Here is a 17,284-nt window from a genome sequence, read left to right as displayed (position 1 = left end):
CAAGTACTTTAAAGTAATAGGTAAATTTACAATGTAAGCTGTAAAAATATACTGGTTTAATGACAAAATACGTTTACGTAAAGTATCGATACTTTTTGTATATGTATCGATATTTTTTTCTCCAGTATACTTCCCAAACTAGATGCACGTAGAAAGTATCGATACCTAATACACATGTATCGATACATGACAATATAACAGGTTAAAAATTGATAAAACCGGTTTCAATATGACAAAACATGTAAAAAAGATACCGAGTTACAAAAAAATGAAACGTCTCAAAAGTATCGATACCATACAAAAAAGTATTGATACTTAAGTATGGGTAATGGTATCGATTAAATATAAATAACTTAACAAGTTCAAAATTGACAAAATCGGTTTCCATAATTGCGCCTATAAAGTATCGATACATGTACGAGAAGTATCGATTCTTAAAACTTCGAAACGGATTAATTTAAAGTAATAGTTAAATTTACAATGTAAGCGGAAAAATATATCGGATTAATGACAAAATACATTATCATAAACTATCAATACTTTTTGTATATGTATCGATACTTTTTCTCCAGTATACATCCCAAGCTAGGTGCACTCAAAAAGTATCGATACATAATACACATGTATCGATACATGACAATATAACAGGTTGAAAATTGATAAAATCGATTTCACTATTATAAAACAGGTAAAAAGATACCGGTTTACACAAAAATTAAACGTCTAGAAAGTATTGATACCATACAAAAAAGTATCGATACTTCAGTAAGAGTATTCAATATAAATAATATATCTAGTTACAAAAAAACCCTAAACTAGAGAAATAGATAGAAGACAATCGTAGTTTTAGAGATCGACAGAAGTTAGTTGTTGTTAAATAATACTAGATCATTTTGGAAGCGTTCTTATTTGTTTGTTACTGCAATCGAATCGAAAGGTATGTTGTTGAAACCCTACTTTTTTAGTTTTTCAATATTCCAAAATAGAGGTTAGGTTTTTGAGTTTGGGGTTTTCGAAGTAAAGAAGCATTTGGGACCTATTATAGGTACATTCAAGTTCAATCTTTGTTCGAGAAGATGATGACCTTGAAATGAAGCCCAACAACATCAAAATTGAAGAAAATCGAAAGCAACCACTGGGTGGATATATGTACTTCTAGTAAGTATCAATGTATTTCTGTAATTGTATGTAAAAACGTAATTGGATTAAAGTATTTAAGAAATTTTAATTGATTACAAATTTCAAATCTTGACAGTATGATTGAATGATTGAACATTACATACAATAGTTGTATTTAGTTCTTTAATTGTTCTTCATTGTATATAAGGATATTACAAATGATATCCGTTCAAGTTTCGAAACCAATAAGTTAAATGCATGCAATACCCTATACCATCGAGGCAGAGGACAAGAAATCTGGCACTTAAAGATTTACCAAGAGCGGTAGCTTCTGCTTTGCATGAAGATCGAACCTAGAATCAACTTTGTCATTATGCCTATATTGCTCAAGAGAACCAGCTGAATGATAGGATTTGCACACAACTACGAGTATTTGATTGGAAACCCCAACTACTATGCTAAAATCCTACAACAGAGATGTATGGGGTAACCCATACTTGGGGTTTCTCATAAAATGCTCACGGTTATGTGGAAATCCCTTCATTCGGCGGGTTCTCTTGAGCAGTATAGACATAGTGGCGAAGTTGATTCTAGGTTTGGTCTGCATGCAGAGTAAAAGCTACCGCTCTTGGTATATCTTTAAGTGCCAGATTTCTTGTCCTCTGCCTCTAGGATATAGGGTACTACATGCATGATACTTTTTGTTTTCTAAACGTGAACAGATATCATTACAACTATACTTATATTCTATTAAGAACAATTCTTCAAGAACTGAATAAAACTATTGTATGTAATGTTAATCATGCACTCCTTTCGTGGGAGGGGTTTAGTCCCTAAACCCTCAAAGAAAGCTTATCTTACTGATTCTTAGCTTACCATTTGGACCATGCAATGGGGTTTTATTGGCTACACAGTCAACATGATTAACCTAGATAATCCCAACTACAGAACTGATTTCGACCATGACTTGCGGGAGACTCTATTCTATAGACTGTTTGGCAAGGTTCAAGTACACGATACACGGGAACATATAGAAAGGTCCAAGTATCAATACTCCAAGTACCGGTTAAAAGTAAGCAATTAGTGCATTGACACCCTATCGACGATTTCCTTTGCTTTACCTCTTTCAAGTGCATTGTAGATGTCTTTATGTGTAAATCCAACATTCTGATAACACATATATCAAAGTAAGCTTTGTAGAAGTAATAGTTAAATTTACAAGGTACACGGTAAAATTATACTGATATAATGATAATATCATAAACTTTTATATATGTATCAATTCTTTGTTATATCGGTCTCGATACTTATTATTTAATTCCATATAAAGGCTCAAACAATCTGCACGTAAAATGTATCAACACACACACACACACACACACACACACAATATATATATATATATATATCATACCTACAATTTTGAAACCTACTACTTTTAAGTAATAGGTTAATTGACAATGAAAATGGTAAGTCAATTGGTATCATGATAATATGAGTAAACAATGTACACGGTAGTATGTTGATAAAGCTTGATAACAAATCAAGTAATTAACCGGTTATGTTATCGTCGATTTTAAGGCTCCATCAGCTTTAACTTTGGTTAATTCCACTTAAAGGCTCAAACAATATGCACGTAAAATGTATCGATACACACACACACACACACACACATATATATATATGTATATGTATATATATTCCATACTTATAATTTTGAAACCTATTACTTTAAAGTAATATATTAATTTCCAATGAAAACGGTTAAAGTCAATCGGTATCATGATAATATGCATAAACAATGTACATGGTAATATGCTGATAAAAAGCTTGATAACAAATCAAGTAATTAACCAGTTATGTTATCGTCGGATTCCTAAGGCTCCATCAGGTTAAACTTTATTAACATTTTTGGTGTTAATACTAATAACAAATTAAGTAATAACCTAATAACAAATTAAGTAATGAACTTATCTTGTTATCGTCGGATTTCTAAGGCCCCCATCAACTTTAATAATGTGCTACATATTACGTTACATATGCGCTACCTAATATGTTATTATGGTTGATAATATTTTCAGTAATTAACCGGCTATGTTATCTTCGGATTTCTAAAGTTCTATCAGCTTAAACTTTGGTAACATTTTAGGCGTTACCTAATATGTTGATAATACTAATAACAAATTAAGTAATTAACCTATTTTGTTATCGTTGGATTTCCAAAGCTCCATACGTTATATAAGCGCTACCTAATATGTTATTATGATTGATAATGTTTCAAGTAATTAACCGGTTATGTTATCGTCGGATCTCCAAAGCCCCATCAATTTAAAAAAGACTCTACATATTACGTTATATAAGCGCTATCTAATATGTTATTATAATTGATAATGTTTCCAGTAATTAATCGGTTTTGTTATCGTCTATATTTTTGACGCATTTTACATAGGACGATAACATAACCGATTATTATCGTTTTTATTACCAACTAAAATAATATTTTCGGTTAAATCATATAACATTTTTGATATCGATTTTGACCGATCACTTTTTTTAACTGCCTCGCATCAAAACTTTCCCCGCGGCCGCCCCCGTAGCTACTTTTGCTGTTTCCGAGTTTTAATCTTTGCCTTAACTTCACTTTTCCACTTCTTTCACTGTTTAAAATTATGCGCGCACGAAGATAACTTAGCAACGTAACACTCGTGTGACTGACAGCATTTGTCAGATGCGAAAATGGAGACATGAAAGAGTGTTTTATATGCACCAGACAATATGAATAGTCTCCGTTGTCAATCTTCAACTTCTTCTTCTTCACTTGGTTCCTCTATGGGGATGGTTTACCCAGACATGCGTTGTCTTTCTCTTGGTTCAAGCTACGGTACTGTTTTTTTCTCGCAGGAAAAGGAAAGAGCTTGGGGTTTTCATTTCATTGAGGAAAACCACAGCTCTGATGTTGTGGAGGGTAAGTGCTTAAATGAAGAGAATGCCGTGAGTGGCAAGGAATCAGACAGTGGGCAGTCGAAGCTTTGTGCCAGTGGCCATTGGAGGCCTGCAGAAGACACTAAGCTCAAGGAACTTGTTGCTCTTTATGGTCCTCAGAACTGGAACTTTATAGCTGAGAAGTTGGATGGAAGATCAGGTAAAACAGTGAAAAAATGCGTTATTTTATTCTTTGTTTTAAGCTAAGGCTCATTTGTTCTGATTCTTGTCTCTTGTGGCCTTAAGGTAAGAGTTGCAGGCTGAGATGGTTTAATCAGTTGGACCCTAGGATCAATAGAAGAGCTTTTACCGAAGAAGAAAAGGAGAGGCTAATTCAAGCTCATAGACTTTACGGTAACAAATGGGCAATGATTGCTAGGCTGTTCCCTGGAAGAACTGATAATGCAGTGAAGAACCATTGGCATATGATTATGGCCAGGAAGTATAGACAACAATCAAGTGCCTACAGGAGGCGGAGGCTGAGTCAATCTGTTTCTAGGAAGATTGAAGAAACTCCTGGCTTTGTCTGCAGAGATGCAGCAACAAAAGCAGAACCACCCCAATACTATCAGTTTGGAACCTTCAAAGGTGCTGTTGATGCATGTGGGGTTGATGAGAGTGACTCTAATGTTTCACCCCGCATGACTAGTGGGAGAGAAGCAATCTTAAGCAACCAGATCCCTCATCATAATGGGTTTTGTTCACAACGCAAACCTTTTGATTTCTTCCCTGGTCTGTCACTCTTCTCTTCTCTTAAGCATCTCTTTTGAATGTTTTTATCATTGTTAATTTACTAGTTTCTCTACTTTTTTTAAGATGTTAAGAGCAATGGCATGATGGGCAGCATGCTCAGCAAGACCAGATTTTGGGGATGGCCCATTGATAAGCCCCAAATATACAGGATATCAATGCAACAGTCCCAAAGAATCACAGATTCCACTCCTCAAGTTTCAGCCACTGAACCTTCATCGTCAATGGCAGCGAGCAGCTGCCCCTATGAGGCCGTTCCACCACCTTTCATTGACTTTCTTGGAGTAGGAGCCATATGAAGTCACTAATAACACCAAAAGGAGGAAAGAAAGGGACTGTAAAAGGTATTTCACCTTTATGTGGAAGTGCTCCAAGATAATTGAGAGGCCATTAGAGGTAAAAATGATTTGTTTTTCAGATGGTGACAGTAGTTATAGTCTGTATCAGTCTGTCACAAGTCATAGCCTGGTACTTTCTTTTTCCACAAGTTCAAAACAAATTTTTTTGAAGTATAATATTATTATCATAAATAAAGCATACTATCTTTTTTCGACCTTTTATTTCATTAATGACTATAAATGCTTCCAATGGTTTCTGAACCAGATAAGCCATGACCAGTGGAAGCCCAAAGTGAGTGTTGAAATAGACATTCCAGACCAGCTTTTTGTATTACAATATTAGTTATTATATATCTTTGGTAAATACCTAAGATATATAACAAAAGTTAAATGGAATAATTGCAATGAAAAGCTCAGAGAAATCAGACACAGATGAAACCACATATAAAAACACAATAAGCACATTTACAAGTATAGATTGTACTGCATGATAGTTTGATAAATAAAGACTCATACAAGGGGCATGATAATGATTTGACATAGAAACACAAAAGCATGAAACTTGAATTCTCAAACAAAAAGAAAAGCATGAAACTTGAAATGAAGACACCCTTTCTCTCATGGAACCTCGTAAATTCATGCACAAATTATGCAAACATAACTTCTTGAATCCATCGTCTTCATGTCGGGAACTGTTAAGTATCCTTGATTCCAGTCATCTGAAGAATCTTTGCCAAGAATCAAGACTCATGCCAACTACACGGGAACATATCTATCTAAAAGCTCATTTGGAACTGACTTTAATTTAATGATCTGAACTGTTGGTCTTGAACTTGTGTTTTTTATTGAATTATAAATGACTGTCCTTGCCTATATGAAACAGGTCAGGTTGTTTTGGATCAGGGCATTGTATGGTATTAAAACAGGCCTAATGGTGGGCTTTTGGGTTTGCTAGCGGAACCTGAAAGGTAAAATGGCAGGTTTTGTCAGGAAGGCAATGATGCCTTCAGGACGAATTTATAATATTCTAGGTGGGGACAAATTTATAAAATTTACCATAATGAAAGATTATGTTTCCATATGAAATTACCATAATGATGCTCTTTCTCACTGTGGTAGTTCAGTGAAGCTCCTATGTCTCCAATCTCCTGTGGTTTCCCTTCGCATACTGCTTATCAAGTTTAATGCACGGGGTTAAGTCGTGTGTACGCTTGATGTTGGATGTACCATTGCATCAGAAATGACTTCTTTCAATTATTTGAAAGAATATTTCTACATGATTATACTTTGTCTCTAGCAATTATGTTGTCTTTGATGAAGAAAGCAATCGTGTCTACCATTACTAGCCGCCTTCTACATTTCAAGCCTCATCAAAAACTGTGTATGCTTTGCTGCAAAATGAACCTAGAATTTTCTTTATTAATCATAAATTTACCTAGAATCCAGCTTAAAGGGTACAGAAATGTCCTTGTCAGCATTATTTAACTCCCGATGCTTCTCGTCGTACCTCCGTTTTACGTCACTGATTGATATGTTGGAGAAACATTCAACTGTCTCATTTGAACATGTGATGTTTCTTGCTGGATACTCTCTTATCTGTAAAACAACCAATCACCTTAATGATATGGATACTCAAATTTGATTTGTGACATATTGCTAGCGTCATTTTCTGTTGGGTGACTATGCTTGACAAAAATATTTCAGCTGAAATCTCCATTATCTTTTAGTTGGATGGTGACTAGTTCCTTTTGTTTTCTCTTTTCTAGATTCCTGAGGCCATATTCTTTTCATAATCTCATTTTCTTCCTTGCTTTTGGATTTATGAAATCTCCTTTAATGGGTCCCTTAAAGAATAATAATTGATGAGGCACATTTGTTTGTATGACTTTTGATTCACTGGACCTGCTTCTGATCAAAAAATACCAGAGGGCCGGGTTCGCATCATCCCAGAATCTCCTTTACCAGTTAGGGAATATATTAAAGCAATAAAGGAGTTCCAAGTACCTCTTGCTGATTAAAGAGGAAGGTGCTCCAATGTCTCTCCTTTTCTTGTTTTTCAAACATTCGGGCCACATATGATGAAAACTTATACATGATTTTATTCTTTTCTTCCGATATGAACTAGATGAGCTTGCCACTGACGAATTATAGCTCTAGGAGGGAAGATGTAGATGCTTACTCAGGAAGAACTAATGTTGGTGTGAAGATGGACCTACCACTTGTCGGTCCACCTTGTTGAACGGAATGATGATTGCAACGATCTCATCAGCGGACCATCCGTTCTATGCTCACTGAATTGTATCCTACTAACTGATTATAAAATTGTTTTTAGTCAACAGATTGGAGGATCTTCCATTGGTAAGGGCATGTATTTAAGCAATCCTGGAGAAACCTTGGACATATCTTCTACTTCTTTAATGAATTGAAACAGCCTTATTGCTTTTCTGGTCGACTTAATAAAATAACAAATGTCATCTGATCTTCCTAATCTTTTAATCCTGGAAAATGGCTTATCAATGTAGTAGGCCAGCTGAATGTATGGCACTGATGTAATATATTGAGTTTTTACTTCAGGTGCTGCTGGGAAGATATTTGATATGGTAAAACTCAAGTTGCAAATTCCAAATGGAGTGGCATATATTTCAAGCTGTCGGCCCTAATGACAGTCTGTATGAAAGAAAACAAAAGGCCTGAGATTCTCCTATAATGGGATAAACTCACAGAATTGTGTCCATTTGGGGTTACTATTGTGTGTCCATTTGGGGTTACTTTCACACTCCCTGCTTGTACTGTGTTATTTGTTAAGATGGCCTGAATTGTTTCACTTTTTCAATGGTATAAGAAAAAATGGGGCTAGCTGGGTCCCAAAATGTATTATAAGATTCTTTGATTCCTTCACGCATACAAAGAACAAAAAGAATCTGCCAGCCACACCACTGACCACACCCATCCTCCTAAGAAAAAAGGGAAATAAAAACAAAGGAGAAAAAAGACGTTGCCCATTTGGTTTACCCTTTCTGTCATCTACAGGATAATTAAGCTTTCCTGTCAATTTAGCTTCCCATGGTGTTAGGAAAGTCATCTTACTTAATTCATGGATGTGGTGTTCCATCGGATTCGGGTTTGTTTCGTTAACTCATCAAGCAGGGAGGGAGAAAATAATGGGGTGTTTGGCAAATAATTATAGCTAATACCCGGTATTTGATTCTAGTAGTTAATTTGACCAATTGATTTGATTAGCTTATTTGAGAAACTGATTTTAAATAAGAGTATGACACATTTAGTTTTTAAGTGCATATATGTTTTATAATATTTTAGTCTTTATTGGGTTAAAATTATTTGGATAAAATACTTTTGACAACAAATTAAAATTCTTTAAGAAATTAATGAATATTTTTGAAAAATTTTAATATATTTTTAAATTTAATATTTACAAATATTAACTTTGTGAAATTGATACATACTATTAACTTTGTATAAAATATCAACACTATTTTTTTTTCTTTCATGTTTTGCTATATTTTCTTAACTAAAATATATTTGACAATCTACAACTAAAAAATAGAATAATAAAATAAAATTTCAGCTTAAATATGTTATGATAAAGACTATTTCATTATATTATGTTTTTATGATAAGGATGTAATTATGGAAAAAATAAGATCAAATATATCATTTAACATATTATTTTACAATCAGCTCTTTTAAACCGCTGAATTTTCCAACGTTTTCATTTTCAGCTTATTTTGTATAATAAACTCTTTCAAAAAAAATATTTACCAAACACTAAAAATAAAAAGATTTAACTACCAATTAACTATTTATACTTAAATAAATTAAAATCTCTTCAAAAAAAAATTGTTTGTCGAACACCCAATGTGTGTGAAATAGAAACAAGCCATGCACTTTTCCTCTTTTCTCTCCTTTTCAGACTCAAATTGATCTGTGTTGCTTTCTTTGCTTTTTTTTTTTTTTTTCTGTATCACAGATTCTCTCCTTCCACCCTCTTCCAAGTCAAAGAAGAAGTTGATATGAAATGGGAGATGATAGAAGGAAGAGGTCGTGGCACATATTCCTTTCCCCATACTGCCCCACTTATGATTCCAGATATGGAGTGAGATCATAGGACAGCCCAACAACTCACAAGATTTATAAAGAGAACTACAGCTGCTTCATATTGAAATCACAACCTTCTTACAAGAAGAAGAAAAAAAAAGGATCAAAATTCACACGAGTTTCAGTTTTCTGCATCCCTCTGCCTGTCTCTCTTACACAACACCAAACATGGAGGGTCTGCAAAATATGCAAAATCAAGACATGAACTTGGTTCTGTCAATTGATGCAAAGCCTAGGCTGAAGTGGATTCCTGAACTCCATCAAAGATTTGTTGATGCTGTCAATCAACTAGGAGGGCCAGACAGTTAAGTATAGTACTTTCAGATAACCGTAATCATCATCATCATCATATCATCTTGTCTAATCATACTGATATTTTTAGGGGTAAAATTTTCTTATGTTTATTATTTCTGGACAGAAGCAACCCCAAAGAATCTCATGAGGGTCATAGGAATTTCTGGACTCACTTTGTACCATCTCAAAAGCCATTTACAGGTGATTTCTCTTCATTATACAACCATACCATCATCTCAAACATATTAAGGTTTGACTGTATTTTCTTCTTGCAGAAATACAGGCTGGCAAAAAGCCAACAGACAGAAATCTGCCTTAGCAATAAACTAGATGGTGAGATTAAGAATTCATTGCTTGCTGCATTTAGGTTATTATATCGACTCCCACAACAGTATGATCTTTTTTTCTTCTTTTCATTGTGATATAGATTGCACTGAGGTACAGAGCAGTAATGGGGATTTGAGCAGTGACACAAGTGATGGAACTCACAAGCAGATGGATGAGTAACGGTTTTTTTTTTTACATCGATCCTTTATATTTTGATAAATTTTGGATTTGGAAATGATAATTAGACGGATTGTATTGACTGTGTAATTATATTGTTCATCAGAAGCTTGCGGATTGCTCAGGCTTTCCAAATGCAGATGGAAGTACAGAGAAAGCTTCATGAACAGATTGAGGTATGGCCTATTGAACCAAATCCCAAATAGCTGATTTTCAGTCCACGCATCGACTCGTATCAATCAGGCTATTTTTCTACTCAGGTTCAGAGACATTTACAGCTAAGAATTGAAGCTCAAGGAAATTACTTAAAATCAGTATTAAAGAAAGCACAAGAAAAACTGGCTGGGTATACATCATCTTCTATTGGTGAAGAACTTGCCAAAGTCGAACTCTCTCGACTAGTTTCAATGGTTAACACTGGCTGCACAAGTTCTTCATTTTCGGAATTGACAGAGGTAGGAGGATCAAGCTTAAAACAGACGGAAAGAAAGCCGATGAGAAGTACTATATGTTCCATGGAGAGCTCATTGACGTCTTCTGAAAGCTCGGGAAGAAAGGACGACGAGGAGCCACCTAATAACGAGAATATCTGTACCCAGAAATCTAGTGCTTTTATTGAACTTAACTTAATGGACATTCACCCCGTAAAGAAGCGTCGGATTAGTGGCTCGAGCAATCAAGTTAATGGAAAGAAAAGGAGTGGCTCTAATATTTCTGATGACAAATGTGTTGAGCAGCCAGTAGCTAAAAGATTAGAGCTTCCTGAAGAGGAATCTGGTAGTCAATTGAGGAAGTGTGGTTTGTTGGGGTCATTTGATCTCAATAACCAATACCAAAACGATATGGAATTGGGTCCAAAAGCAATAGACTTGAACAGCAGGGAATAGATCTGCTCTGTTATGCTGCATGATCGTTAGTAAATATAATGTAAGCTGGGAAGATGCAATCTTTGGTTTATAGGCTATGCATATTGTCATATGTATTGAACTGCGACAACTTTTGAAAGGATATTTGATACGGAAACAAGGTATAATGCATATTTTGCAGATACATATCTTGTTCTCTCTCTCTTAACTTGGAAAAGTGACTGATGCTAATAGAGAAATTCCCTATTATATTTTATTTAGTTAGATTATATAGAATTCAGAAAATATAAATCGAAAAGAATATTTTTTGAATCGCCTATATTTTTTTTAATCCACCGACCACTAATTATCAACTGTAATCATAGTAGTCTGTTGCACTTATAGTGTGTTTTTCAAAACATGTTGGGGGTGTTAATATTATGATTAAGCCTGCCTTTCTTCCATTTGATATTGGAATGAAAAAGCAAAACTTGGAGAAGAAAAAATCATCATAGCGGCAGAATCATTAGCTATACCATTCTCATGGTGCGAAGTGCTGACCAACTTCAATCATTTTATGTTGCTGCGCCTGCGAGTCTCGAATAATTACAGAGTCCCACATGGATTATATAAATTGTCTAACCGTCCTCCTTAAGCCAGAGCTCAACAATGGAAGCATTGAATAAAATGGGAAAAAGAATTTGCCATGACAGGTGTTGTAACCGGTTTTCGTCCGGGCACGAAATTTTTACTTTTACTACTTGGCGGGAAAATTTAAAATTAATAAATAAATGATTTTAATTTTAAAAACTATTTTGGGAGTCGCCATCGGCCTTTTGGGTTAGGTAGGTCGAATACCTAAAAAGTATCTTTTAAAAGAGTTTTTAAGAAAACATCAGTTAAAAGATAACTGGTCTGCGTTTTAGCCAAAAATTTGTTCTTTTTAATAATAAAAAGGGATTCGTGGTCGATTACGTTTGGGGAAGGATTAACACTCCCACAACGCCCAAAATTGGTACTTTATTAATTATAAATTGTCTCTATTATTGGAAATTTAAAAATTCACAAATATTTTTAATTCATAATCATATTATTTCAAATTAATATCTATATTTTTAAATAAAATATTTATTTACTTAGAAATATCAGAAAAGGGCTTCTAGGTGCTTTAAGACAGCTCTTTTCTTAATATTAAAAATAAATAAATAATAATACATTTGTCTAAAAAATATATTTATAATTTATAATATTAAAATATTTTATGTATATATATATACTTTATAATAGTAAAATATTTATTTATTTAAAATATATTAGGAAATGAACATCTAGTTGCTTTAAGACTGCCATTTTCTTTGATATTAAAAATAAACAAATATTATTAATTAATTAATATATATTAAAAAAATAATAATAATAATTTAAATATTAAACATATAAAATTAAAATATGTTAAACAATAATTAAAATAAAATTAAATATAAAAAGTAATAAAACTAGTATTAAAACTAGTGACTAAATTATAACATATTAAAGTTAAATATCTAATTCGTAATTAATTATTTAAAGCTATAGTGGCTAAACATGCTATTTTATATATTTATTAATTTAGTGACTAAAATAAAACTATATAAAATTTGAATATCAAATTAAATTAAATTAAAACATGCCATTAGGGGTTAAAATATTAACTAGCAAAGTCACAGGGGCTAATTTAGTTATTTTCCTAAAAATATATATGTACAGGCATGGAATATAATATAATTTAAATAAAAATTAAAGACTGAATTAAAATAATTAAAAATTACTTTTGGTGACTAAATTGCATAAATTACAAACTGTAGTGACCAAATAAAAGTTTTCAAAACTTTAATGGATGCACGTATGATTTACCAATTTTACAAAATTATAGATATACCCTTCCCCAAAACGACATCGTTTGGGAAGGGGTATTTATACCCGAATATGGTTGGCCCTATTGGCCATTCTCTCATTTCCTCTTTTCTTCCTCTCTCTCTAACTAAGAGAAACAAATTTTCTCTCTGCCTTCTCTCTAGATTCTCTCGACAGATAGAATCCGACAACCGTGCCGGCCACCATACACTGGTGACGATGGCCACCGTCGGCCACCGTATGTGGTGGCCGGAAATCTTCAAAATCCTTCAAATCAAAGCTTATTCGATCCTCAAACCGAATCCTCTCTTATTTACCCCTAAAACTCTCTTAATAGATCTAGATCTAAAATAAACCGACGATTACCTTCGGTTTTCGACTGTTCCAGCGTCATATGGGCTCTCCGAGGGTAAGTCTCTTCATTTTCTTTTCTTTGTTGCTTGTTGTTTAGTGTCTCGCTGGGTTCTGGTTTATGGTTTGTGGTTGCTACTGGTTATCCGTGTTCTTATTCTCTTTCTCCGTGGCTATCTTTTTTAGTTGCTGTCTCTTTTTCTCCGTGTCTGCTTGCTATCCTCTTCCTCCTTTTTTTTGCAGGTAAACCGAGGCTTTATAGCCTCGGTGAGGCTTTCATCGGACTGGTCACAAGGGTGTAAGGCTCAGTGAGTCACCATAGCTATGCTGGTGACTCACCATAGAGGCAACGTGTGCGGGAAAGCTGGCGATTCTAGAGTCTTCGGTTGATGTTGTGGCAACGGTTGAAGCATCATCTGGCAGTGGGAACGTCGGTAGCAACTGGACCGTCTGGAAGTTGGAGGGGTGGCTGAGAGCTTCTGGAAATAGCAGAGGGGGCTGGGATAGGGTTGAGAAACCCTAGCTAAAACCCCAAATTGATTCAAGGTTTCCATTTAGGTCTGGGCCGGTTGGGTCATTGTTGGGCCATCCGGGATTATTGGGCCTCTGATGTAATTTGTAATATATATATTTATTTAATAATAAATAATAATAATAATAATACTAATATATTATATTAATAATAATTATTATTATAATTATGAAAAAATAATGTCTACAACTGCCCCTCTTTGCTCATTCTTGTGTTAACAAGAATAGAGTAAAGACGAAAAAGACAATAATTTTTTCATTTGGCCTCTATTGAGTATGATGGAAATGTTGAAAACATTCTGCCCAGAGGTCTTATGAATGGCTTTGAAGTCTTATCATCTTGCACTGTAGGTCTTACAGATGACCCTGAGGCTTTGATAACATCATGCACTGAAGGGCTTACAGATGACCCGAAGGTTTTGATAACATCATGCACTGAAGGACTTACAGATGACCCGAAGGTTTTGAAAACATCATGCACTGAAGGGCTTACAGATGACCTGAAGGTTTTGATAACATCTTGCACTGAAGGGCTTACAGATGACCCGAAGGTTTTGATAACATCATGCACTGAAGGGCTTACAGATGACCCGAAGGTTTTGAAAATATCATGCACTGAAGGGCTTACAGATGACCCGAAGGTTTTGATAACATCATGCACTGAAGAAATTACAGATGACCCGAAGGTTTTGAAAACATCATGCACTGAAGGGCTTACAGATGACCCGAAGGTTTTGAAAACATCATGCACTGAAGGGCTTACAGATGGCCCGAAGGTTTTGAAAACATCATGCACTGAAGGGCTTACAGATGACCCGAAGGTTTTGAAAACATCATGCACTGAAGGGCTTACAGATGACCCAAAGGTTTTGAAAACATTATGCACTGAAGGGCTTACAGATGACCCGAAGGTTTTGAAAACATCATGCACTGAACGGCTTACAGATGACCCGAAGGTTTTGATAACATCATGCACTGAAGGGCTTACAGATGACCCGAAGGTTTTGATAACATCATGCACTGAAGGACTTACAGATGACCCGAAGGTTTTGAAAACATCATGCACTGAAGGGATTACAGATGACCCGAAGATTTTGAAAACGTCATGCACTGAAGGGCTTACAGATGACCCGAAGGTTTTGAAAACATCATGTACTGAAGGGCTTACAGATGACCTGAAGGTTTTGATAACATCATGCACTGAAGGGCTTACAAATGACCCGAAAGTTTTGATAACATCATGCACTGAAGGACTTACAGATGACCCGTAGGTTTTTGAAAACATCATGCACTGAAGGACTTACAGATGACCCGGAGGTTTTTGAAAACATCATGCACTGAAGGACTTACAGATGACCCGAAGGTTTTTGAAAACATCATGCACTAAAGGACTTACAGATGAGGGAAATAGTTTACTAAGTAAGAAACTATGAAAAATCGTTTTCTTACTATTCAACAATTTTATTTTTAGAAAAGATTAAATGAGAAACTTTGGAAATCATTTTCTCATTGAAATAACTTGTTGATTGGGTAACATGCCCCATTTTAAAATAATGCTTCTTTTGTGGATTGCGTCCATCTATTCTTTAGATGTTTGTGTGATTCCTGCATTTGAGGTTTTGAATTCTACCTTCTTCTTGTAAGGTATTTTTCATCATGAATCTTCTTGTTCATAAGAAGGTCTGTAAAACTTCATGTTTGAATGCATTCAGATGTATCAATGTAATGCATTGTCTATTGTGTAAATGATGTTCTTATGAATGCATGAATGTTGATGCAATCTTCATTTGACTTCAAAGTGGCCAACTTGGTCTTCTTTTACTTTATCATTTATTGCCAGGGTTACCTTTGGATATCAGTATAGCAACTTATGCTATCAAGCTTGTATCTCTGAAAAACCATCTGATCAACTTGTATATTTATTTCATTTAAGTCTCAGAAGATATGTTTCATTTATGGAACTCTTGCTGTAGTCAGAACTATGACCTTGATGCCCCATTTTGTCTTTGATAACATCAGCTTTCTTTATCTGGACTTGTATAGAAATTCAATAAAACTTTCATCTTTGAAAAGAGAATCTATCATATTTGAAGAGTGTAGATGTAGATATGCCTGACTCAGCAGGGATTAATTAGGAGATCAGAGTCTATTCTGATTTGACTCTTGAAACAGATCTTAAGGAGGATTTATCCTAATTCCTTTCATGTCTCCACATATAATTGGATCTCGAACAAGGTAACTTGGACCATATCGTCGAGATGCTTAATAACAACCTGTCGTTCAACCTTAGTTGGCTTCACTAATTTCTTACTTAAAATTTTCAGCTTCCCTTTTGTGGAAAGAAATCCTCATCATATCTCATTTCTGACCTTGGGGTTGAAAAAGAAAAATTTGATCTTGGATCAACAAATGGAAAACATATGATCGTAACATTGGTTTAGCATCAGAATAACTGGTTCATAAAATGCTTGACAACACATTCATCCACCTATGACTTTTGCTTAGATGTTCGTAAACATTTGACAACACATTCCTCCTTTCTTGTGGTTTCTGCTCGGATTGATGTTCAGGGAAACTCTTTGCACAGTGTTCAAAGCTTTTGTATGATGTCATCAGACCACTTGAGAACAAAACTCAGTGGGGATACAAATGAGATACTGGCGTGTTTCATGACCAAAGAGTTGGTCAAATTCACAAGATGTGCTAGTGTCGAATTGAATAAGAGACACTGAATGATCTTGATATTATCTCTGACAAGGGCAAAGTGTGATATCGATCACGATTTCTTCTATGATGAGCATTGTATGAAGTAAAACCATATCAACTATAGGAGCCATGTACAAAATGATATCCATGGAATTCTTGCCGCTGGGGATGAAACGTACATGATAAAACCAAATGGATGAAGACTCAGTTCAGCCTAAATGAAAATGATAACCCAGTAACAATGGGAAAGAGTAATATACGTAAGCCGAGCCTCTTTATTCAATGTCATCAAAAAACTGATATGAAAAACAGCATCGTAACCCCAACAGTATAGTTGACTAACTGCCAGGAATTTCAAAGAAATATTTTCAATCATCATCGATACAGAGAAAGCAAAATTCAAAGTCGAGATTTTGAAGCACTGAACCCTAGATCGAATAGTCTGTCTGGGGACCATCTTTATATATACAACCATGATGTATCTTAAAGAACACGCTGTCATGTAACACATGGTTAAGAAGATTGGGTATTTGAAATCATACTTGCTGAGTAGATATTTGTTCAACAACAATACCCTGATGCAACTGCCTGATGAACGATGCAATCACGTATAATCAGCTCGACTGTCACTGCTTCACCGTTTTCATTCTTATACCTTTCTGTCTCATTGGAAATATTTGCTTAAGTCAATGATCTTTCTGCAAAATGATATAGGCCTTCAACATGTCCTAACATTGGCTAATACAATCATTCAAAATGCATCAACATTCTTCATTCTGATTGAAAAGGGCTTTCAGCATGCCCCAGCATTTGCTGATATAAATGTTCAAAATACATCAACATTCAGGATTCTGA

General features: G+C 34.7%; 2 protein-coding genes across 3 annotated transcripts; both read left to right on the top strand.

Annotated features, from left to right (window-relative positions):
- The first annotated feature begins 3,873 nt into the window (after nucleotides 1-3,873).
- On the top strand, nucleotides 3,874-5,150 carry LOC120178952 (transcription factor MYB56-like). Its single transcript, XM_039184704.1, has 3 exons — nucleotides 3,874-4,261; nucleotides 4,348-4,833; nucleotides 4,918-5,150. The coding sequence occupies exons 1-3, from the start codon at nucleotides 3,895-3,897 to the stop codon at nucleotides 5,148-5,150; spliced, it is 1,086 nt and encodes a 361-aa protein (XP_039040635.1). The 5' UTR covers nucleotides 3,874-3,894.
- A 3,988-nt stretch (nucleotides 5,151-9,138) lies between these two features.
- LOC120178912 (myb family transcription factor PHL8-like) lies at nucleotides 9,139-11,135 on the top strand. Of its 2 annotated transcripts, none has more exons than XM_039184678.1 (6): nucleotides 9,139-9,609; nucleotides 9,724-9,800; nucleotides 9,875-9,932; nucleotides 10,027-10,102; nucleotides 10,213-10,279; nucleotides 10,364-11,135. In XM_039184678.1, the coding sequence occupies exons 1-6, from the start codon at nucleotides 9,474-9,476 to the stop codon at nucleotides 10,988-10,990; spliced, it is 1,041 nt and encodes a 346-aa protein (XP_039040609.1). In that variant the 5' UTR covers nucleotides 9,139-9,473; the 3' UTR covers nucleotides 10,991-11,135. The 2 variants fall into 2 exon arrangements, with proteins under 2 accessions (XP_039040609.1, XP_039040608.1); XM_039184677.1 differs by having other exon boundaries at nucleotides 9,140-9,609; nucleotides 10,210-10,279.
- Nucleotides 11,136-17,284: the final 6,149 nt, after the last annotated feature.

The sequence above is a fragment of the Hibiscus syriacus genome, unplaced genomic scaffold (assembly GCF_006381635.1).
Source record: "Hibiscus syriacus cultivar Baekdansim isolate YM2019G1 unplaced genomic scaffold, ASM638163v2 tig00112383_pilon, whole genome shotgun sequence".
Lineage (NCBI taxonomy): Eukaryota > Viridiplantae > Streptophyta > Magnoliopsida > Malvales > Malvaceae > Hibiscus > Hibiscus syriacus.
Note: the sequence above shows the minus strand (reverse complement) of the source record. Positions and strands in the feature narration are given on the sequence as shown.

Coding starts and splice junctions, on each gene's coding strand:
- LOC120178912 (XM_039184677.1), top strand. CDS start 9,474: ATGGAGGGTCTGCAAAATATGCAAAATCAAGACATGAACTTGGTTCTG. Junction 10,103..10,209: donor ACTCACAAGCAGATGGATGA/GTAACGGTTTTT, acceptor ATTGTTCATCAG/AAGCTTGCGGATTGCTCAGG. Junction 10,280..10,363: donor AGCTTCATGAACAGATTGAG/GTATGGCCTATT, acceptor TTTTCTACTCAG/GTTCAGAGACATTTACAGCT.
- LOC120178952 (XM_039184704.1), top strand. CDS start 3,895: ATGAATAGTCTCCGTTGTCAATCTTCAACTTCTTCTTCTTCACTTGGT. Junction 4,262..4,347: donor GAAGTTGGATGGAAGATCAG/GTAAAACAGTGA, acceptor TGTGGCCTTAAG/GTAAGAGTTGCAGGCTGAGA. Junction 4,834..4,917: donor ACCTTTTGATTTCTTCCCTG/GTCTGTCACTCT, acceptor ACTTTTTTTAAG/ATGTTAAGAGCAATGGCATG.